An 8,130-nucleotide genomic window follows, 5' to 3' on the forward strand; every position below is an offset into this window, starting at 1 on the left:
GGGGCCGATGGTTAGTCCGGATGTCCCGAAAAGCGATAATACTCTGCCAATAAGATTGATAGGCAAAGTGCTCTTAACCGAAATGAGTCCATTTCAATGGAAACTACTTCAGAATTCATAGTTTATTGCATGACAAGTCACATAAGAAACTGGGGGGTTGATGTTATAGGGTTAAAACCCGCCCCTCAAAATAGAATGATGGCAACAGTCAAATCGAGGAAATGATAGCCCACCAAGGGAATACCGACCCTCAGAAAAGATGTATCGTCAAAATCGGGGCTGGGTGCGAGCCATTGCCAAGGTCCCGCCAGCTGTAGGCAAAACCTCCCCCAGGCGAGCCCAAGTGAGCCCTCGCCAAGGTCCCGCCAACCATTGGCGAGACCTTTATTAGGCGAGCCCACGTGAGCCCTCGCCAAGGTCTTGACGAGCTAGCCTACGAGAGCCCTCGTCGAGGCCCCGTTTGCCCTAGGCGAGACCTCTACTGCCTGAAGCGACCCCTCGCTACCCAAATGCTACCCCTCATGGTCCAAGGGTGAGATCTTGCCCAAAAAGGTCTTGCACCTTCCCACCCCAATGAGGAAGCAAGTTCTCTTCAACTTGCAAACTCTCTATTCCTCTCTCTAAATACTAACGTTTAGAGATGAGATGAGACCCGTCCACCTTGACATTATACCAATACTAATGTTGAGCATCTGAGTGTGCGTCGGGGGCAAACCATTCACACTCTCTAATTCATTGTTTGCTTCCTTCTCAGGGGTCGAATCGATGAACTTTCAGTTAGGAATTCTTGCCCATGAGAGATAATAAATAAATGATTACTAAATATAATAATGGTTTACTTTATTAGCATCTTATGATCAGTGGGTTGAGGTTTGAACTCAGGTGCACAACACGTGTTGTGCACCTGAGTTCGGGCGGTGTTGCTAAAACATGGTCGATGACTGATACATACCTGGACAGCTGTATCTAAAGTCATATATACAGAACACTAGTGAATGTTGATCACAACGTGCAAGCATTCTACACTTGTGATACGTATACGACCCGGACATACTCTGGTTGTAGATGTGTCGTTTAAGCACCATTACGACACACTAACCGGGGTCGCTATGATGGTCACAGTGAGACTTGATCTAAATCCTGAGTGATCATGGACACTGGATCATGATACCAAACTTTTTGACTCATTCGCTAAAAGGCTACTATCATGCTAATCATAGCTTATGTCTTGGGAGTTTTGGAGCATGATTCAAGTGAGAAGTGGTTCACAGATACGGAATCCAGCCTTCTTGAAAGAAGGTCAATGTTCACTCACCTAAGAGTTGATTCCACAACTGATAGATTTTCGACACTTCCGTAGTATGTACGTTCGGAAGAATCTTTCGCTGGTGAAGCAACAGTGCTTAGGGTATATATGTATGAAGAAAGGTATAACGAATTAATTGACCTTTCTCGATATGAGTTGAACCTGGAGGATCTTGATCACGTACTAACTAGATCAGTGGACACTCGTCACGATGAGTAAATATAATTCTAGTATAAATGAGAGTTCAGTCTTGGCATACCTCGGTGAGGTCTGACCAAGATTGGACAAATCGATGTGGAAAAGAGAAACGACTTTTTCGTCTTTTCATCGGATTTTGTTAAGCTTCTATTACTCGGTCCATAGTCCTCGATTCGGCTTCGATAAGACGAATAAAGAACCTCTAATAATAATGTGTTTTCAAAATTATAATCTCACTAGCTGTAATTGTGATTGACAATATCAATTCTTAAATATTGGTATTTGCATAATTCAATAATTATTTAGGGTAGTATTAATTATTTATTGTTTGATCAATTAAATAATTAATCAATTACTCATTTGTTTATTGTGGGACCAAGTAAATAAATAATTAATTGAGTTTTAAGCAATTGGGATGTGGACGAATTTCATAGGTTATGGGCACAACATTTGCGTCAAACACCTCTTGGCCATGGGTCAAAATTCGTTCCTCACCATATTGGTACTTACCAATATTTTCTCTTTAGTTGTTTAAATAAAGGAGAGAGAAAAATATTTAAAAATAAATAAGATATTGTATTTTATTCTCTCTCATGAATATTTTGAGAGAATAATATTTAAAAGGAAATAAGATATTGTCATTTATTCTCTCTCATGAATATTTTGAGAGAATAATATTTAAAATGAAATAAGATATTGTCATTTATTCTCTCTCATGAATATTTTGAGAGAATAATATTTAAAAGGAAATAAGATATTGTATTTTATTCTCTCTCATGAATATTAGGAGAGAATAATATTTAAAAGGAAATAAGATATTTTATTTATTCTCTCATTAATAAATATTCTCTATTTAAATAAGAAATAAAATCTCATAGATATTGATTTGATGGCTAAGAGAGAAAGTAGGATTCATGAGATGATATCCAATGGCCAAGCTTTGATTCATTAGTGTGAACACAATAAAAGGAAATAATATATTTTGGAAACTAACAAGAATATATCACTTCCACTACTATAAATAGTGTGTTCATTAGAAGAGAAAAAAAATACACTTGTGCATTCAGAAAATTCGACCAAAAGTCTCTCCCTCTCTCTCTTGGCAGAATTCTCTCTCTCTCTCTCTCTCTCTCTCTCTCTCTCTCTCCTTGGAATTGCTCTATTCCGTTCTTAGAAAATAAGAATGAGATCTTGAAACAATATTTATTTCTTGATCGTGTGAGATTAAGAGTGTTGTTCCATGCCGTATTTCTTTATTCGTCCGAAGATTACGTTTCGAAAGACTACGGTATCATCAAGAGGAGTACGAGGATTTGAAAGCTTGAAGAAGGAGATCAAGGCATTCAAGTACGAGGATCTGAAAGCTTGAAGAAGGAGATCAAGGCGTTCAAGTAAGAGTATCTAAAAGCTTGAAGAATGAAATCAAGGCGTTTGAAGACGGATTGTGAAAGCTAGAAGTTTCTGTTCGTGAGCCCAATCCGTAAGTTCTATATGAACCTTGTTCTTTGATCTTATTGGTTGCTTGGCATGTTTGAGTGCTTTCATTATTTAATTAATAAAGTAAATCTAGATCTTGTTAGATAACCATATTTTTAATTAGCTCTTGTTAGTATAATTAATTTATTCCGCAACTTATATGGTTATCAAGGTGAGCACATAATTACAACAAATGGTATCAGAGCGATTGTTCGTGTCTGATACCACTCGTTCTTAACCAGCAAGTGGTATTGGAGCGATTGTTCATATCCAATACCGCTCGTGTTTCTTCAACAAGTTGTATCAGAGCGATTGTTCGTGTCTGATACCTAATTACTTTTCCCAACAAGTGGTATTAGAGCGATTGTTCATGTTTGATATCCTACGTGTTTCACCGATGAGTTGTGTCGGAGCAATCGTTTGTGTCCGATACCCCCCCTCGTTTCCTTACAAGTGGTATCAGAGCGACTGTTCGTGTCTGATACCACCCATGTATTTACAACACTCTCGACTCTCCAAACGTCGGTGGTGCAAAGGAGAATGACACCCAGCCTACGTGCGACCTCAGGGACCGGCACTGGGTCGAACCGCGAATAGCTCTTCGATGTTAGTTCGAAATTGAACATTAACATTTTGGCACTAGAAGGAGGGGATCACGAGAATATCCACGTGCTCCCACCAGCTCTCAAACATAAAGTCCTTTTTGAGACCCTAAAGGGGCGAAGGTCACCCATCGCAAGACCTCAGGACGTCTCCGCTCCCTCAATTCAGCCCCCGGGCCTCCCTGCGGCACCTCTAGGGGTCGTCCGCCCACGGCGCAACCTCCGGGCTCCCGTGCGGCGCCTTTGATGGTCACCCGCTCGCGGCGAAGTCTCCGGGCTCCCGTGCGGTACTTCTGGAGTCCGCCCGCCCACGGTGCAACCTCAGGCTGCCGTGCGGCACCCTAACGCGTCCTCCCGCACACGGCGAGGCATGTGAGGTCCCATGCGACCTCATGGTGTCTTCCGATGAAAAAGTTTAAAATATTTTTTTTTAAAAATTAAATTTAAATATATTGAAAGAATATTTTTGTCTGATTTTGGATTAAAAGTACATGAGATATTTAACAAGTAAAGTCTATTATTAATATTTCTTAAATTATTATGTCTATATGAAATTTCTCGTAGAGAATGTCCAAAATTATTTTTACCACGTGACGAATAAGAAGAAAACACGTGATCGGCAAAGAAAACACCCTCCAACTTCCAAGCAGATTCATCACCACCTCTCTCTCTCTCTCTCATAGCAATCAACATAGTCCAAATGCAGAGATCTTCGTCTAGGATTTTATCGGAGTCCGACTCCGATGTGACTTTGCCGATAAACAATCCTCTTTCCGACGTGGCGAGGAGAGAAAAGCGCCGTCTTAGATCCGCCCAGAACGCCGTCCACGTCATCCCTTTCCTTCTTCTTCTCTGCGCTTTTCTTCTTTGGTTCTTCTCATACCCTGGTTTGTCTTTTTTATTTTTTAGCCTCTGTTTTTATTCGCAGTACGTTGTTCTTCGCACAAAATCCGATTTTATAATTATGGTATTGACTTGATTCGATTAAGAATGTGAGATTCAAGCCTGTTGATTGGTTGGTATTGCGGTTGAAGCCGCTTTTAGTTTAGATTTTTGGTATCGAATTCGCTTGAAAGCCAAGCTTGATGACACGGTTGCTGTATTTATTTTAGAGCTAAAAAAAAAATATGAAAGCCAAGCTTTCTACATTGTTGCCGTTGTGCCTTAGACACTTATGTTTGAATTTTATTTATTTTCCCAGAATCGACTACGCTGTGATTGCTATCAAAGTTGGTTATTGGCAATACACACACATACATACCAGTTTTACTCGTGGGAACAAATTGAGCTCGAGGACTTGCCACTGAATTACTTCAGAAGAACCACTCACACAACGAGATCTTTGCTGGTTTGAGTTTGTAATACCAAGCTTTCAAGATTAATTTTTTTTTTCTACACAACACACATAATTATTTGTCATCCCATGATATTATTTTTTTTCCATTGGTGCATGACCCTAAATATGGATTGTAATTTGTAAATACAGTATAAATCTGTTTGGTCCCAAAATCATCCAAATAGTCTATGAGTATTGAAGATCAAACTTTTATTTTTTATTTTTTTATTTCTTCGATTAAATCGATGGTGTGTGAATCATGTGTCATATCTGTAAAGCCGGGCACTCGAAATTCGTGTGCTCCAACAACGGTCCGAGCCTAACGAGCTTGGGGATGACGAGATTGTTGCGAACAGCACACACGAGCGGATTCTCCCACTGGAGAGCGGAGCCCACGAGGTTGGCGCGGACTGTGAGGGGAAACACGCGGGCCCACCGCTCGGCCCCGTAGGACCTGAGGGCGTCTTCCGCGGGCCCCGCCGCGAGCTTTTTGGCGAGGACGACGGCGTCTTCGAGGGCGCAGCAAGCTCCTTGGCCGAGGTTGGGAGTCATGGGGTGCCAGGCGTCTCCGGCGACCACCACTCTGCCGGAATAGGCCGCTGGAGTCGCCGCCGGCCACAGCCACCTGTCCACAAGCGCGGTTCTGATAATCGTCTCGTCCGGGGTTCGGTCTATCGCCTCCAGAAGACTGGCCGGCCAGGTTTTGACTAGCTCTTTCGCTTGTTTCTTTAGTTCTGCAGGGTCCGTGATCTTCGGGCCTGTAATTATATACACACAAAAGAAAAAAAGGCCCCTGTTAGATAATTTCCCCCCCCCCCCCCCCCCCCCCCTTATCTTTTGGAACCAGTTTGAAGGGTGGAAGAGCATTTGTGCTCATTTAAAAAGAAAAAAAAAAAAAAAAAAAAAAGGAAAGCTTGGGCTCTGCTTGATGATTTTTTTTTTTTTTTTTGGAACTCAAATGAAGGTTGGAAAAGGCATTTGAGGTCATTTAGGAGAGGAAAAATACTACTATCAATATCGGCGTTGTCCATAAATCGTCATGATCATCCCTTATGTTTACAATTTAATTCATAAATCTGGAAGTTTTTGGACTTCCTGTGATGCTTTTTTAATAGCTAATTTTCCGGAAAGTTAACAAACATTATCAGAAGCGATGATGTTGATATTTTGTGATTATACTGAGGATGTTTGATGGGCTTGAAAGTAGAAGGATTAACCCAAGGGATGTTTATGATGTTTCTCCGTTTAACATAATTCCCGAGAAAAAAAAGAGAAGCAAGTATCGGTAGCAAACAAGGAAAAAAGTGTGAGATCAGACCTGGAGATGAAGAGTTGAAGCAGATGAACCAGTAGACTTTTGTAGGAGAAACGGGAACGCAGCCCGCTCTTAGCCCTCTTCCGTATATATAACTCACTTTTGGCTCAAACGGCTGTCCGTTCGGGTAAAATGCAAGCCCACGGAAAGCACAATGCCCGGAGTACTTTGGATCGGGAAATCCCATCCATTTCGCTATCGGGGATCTGATCCCATCACACCCTATCACAATCTGTTGAAACATGAACCCATTTATATTGTTTTTTTTTTTTTGCCATTTTAAATTTGATTTGTAATTGTTTTGAAAGCTCTGAACCTTCGATGATAACTGAGTTCCGTCTTTCAAATCCAACAAAGTGTCTCCGTTTTCATTATCGCCTCTGATTTTGTCGAGCTTTGAATTGAAGCGAACAGAACCCGGTGGCAGCTGAGCAGCGAGCGTCTCCAAGAGCACTTTCCTCTCAACTGCGCGGACTTCTTGGCTATACAAAAGCGGAAATTGAGTTTTTCAAAAGATTTAGCGAGAAAAATGTGTATTAGCGCTGCTAACCTTTCATCTTCATCTTTAAAAGTGAAGGACCGTAACTTCTTTCCGTCTTCTGATTTTATTTCCATCCTGCACGGCTGATACCCGGAACCATTTCAGATACTTTCCTTCATGCAAAACCAACCATTATGGCAGAAGACCAAGGTTCAAAAAAATCTGACCGATTTTTCGTTCCCTGGAGAAATTACTTAGGGACAAACGTCGGTTATTTCGTTTCGCATTTAAAACACCAAAAAATAGCCGAAATCCCAACTACATTCTGACAGAAACCAGCATGCTTTTGTTTTGATAATGAAATTCCCATTGAAAAACCGGCCAACTTTTGTAAACTATTGAGATTTTTTTTTTCAAGATTGTAAAATCACGGTGAACAACAATTTAAACCTTGTATAAGACATATGCATCACTAATTTTTGTTTGTTTTATTCCAGGTCCTTCTAATGCAAGTGCCTCAATAGTCAAGAAATCTTTACCATGCAATTAAAAAGGAAAATCAGAAAGAGCTATAAGCATTGGAGATTAACATCGCGTCTTGTCTGTGAGAAACTTGTAACAAAAGAAGTTAATTACGAACCCTTGTATTTCAATGAATTGGGTCCTGAGGTCATTCCCAACTCCAAGAGCGTCCAAAACCTTCCAACCATTCTTGAAGAGGGTGAGTGAAGTTCCACCAGTCCGAAGTGACTCTCCTTGCTCAAGCACTAACGATCCAACCCCAAGCCTTGTCCAATTCCACACAAACATATTCAGTATTATTATTATTATTGCAACAGAGTGATCGCTGATTGATCGACCGAACTAACCTGTGGAGCGACACGGCGGTGGCGAGGCCGGCGATCCCGCCTCCGACGATGACGATATCATGTCTCTCAGCTCTGATTGTGTCACTGAGTGAACGAGAAGTTGATTTGGTTCTGAATCCATTTCGATGGTGAGGAACAATGGCAGTGAGTTTGGAGAATTGGTAAAGTGAGGGAGTTGGGTTCACAAACGCCGACCACAAAGAAACTCCACCCATCAACGCTCTCGGAATTTGATGATTTAATCACAGATTTATGTGTGGTCTATAGAATGTACGTATCGCTGCCTGATAAGATTACCGCTTCACCATTCCCGCTAGTGACAGTATAACCTAACTTCAGTTACTTATGTAAACTAGAGTTAGCGAAGAGTTAGCTCCGTTTGAAACCCGGAAAATAGGAGAGAAAGGAAAATGAAAATCTCTCCTATTTTACTTTAGGTTGTTTGGATTAGGAAAAATATGGTGGAAAAAAAAATATGATAGAAAATGCGAGAGAAAGTGTATAATTAAAATGAGGATTTCATTTTCCTTCGAAAATCAAATGGAAA

The 8,130-nt window shown here is 41.0% G+C and overlaps 1 protein-coding gene across 1 annotated transcript; it reads right to left on the bottom strand.

Moving 5' to 3' along the window:
• Positions 1-4,781: 4,781 nt before the first annotated feature.
• On the bottom strand, positions 4,782-7,901 carry LOC149404626 (monooxygenase 2-like). Its single transcript, XM_089604493.1, has 6 exons — positions 7,584-7,901; positions 7,355-7,501; positions 6,784-6,849; positions 6,550-6,715; positions 6,237-6,465; positions 4,782-5,676 (listed from the first exon to the last, which is right to left on the bottom strand). The coding sequence occupies exons 1-6, from the start codon at positions 7,796-7,798 to the stop codon at positions 5,183-5,185; spliced, it is 1,317 nt and encodes a 438-aa protein (XP_089460619.1). The 5' UTR covers positions 7,799-7,901; the 3' UTR covers positions 4,782-5,182.
• Between the last annotated feature and the right edge of the window lie 229 nt (positions 7,902-8,130).

This window comes from Urtica dioica, chromosome 2 (assembly GCF_054948205.1).
Source record: "Urtica dioica subsp. dioica isolate 48M chromosome 2, U.dioica_male_clone48M_v1_H2, whole genome shotgun sequence".
In the NCBI taxonomy this organism is placed as follows: domain Eukaryota; kingdom Viridiplantae; phylum Streptophyta; class Magnoliopsida; order Rosales; family Urticaceae; genus Urtica; species Urtica dioica.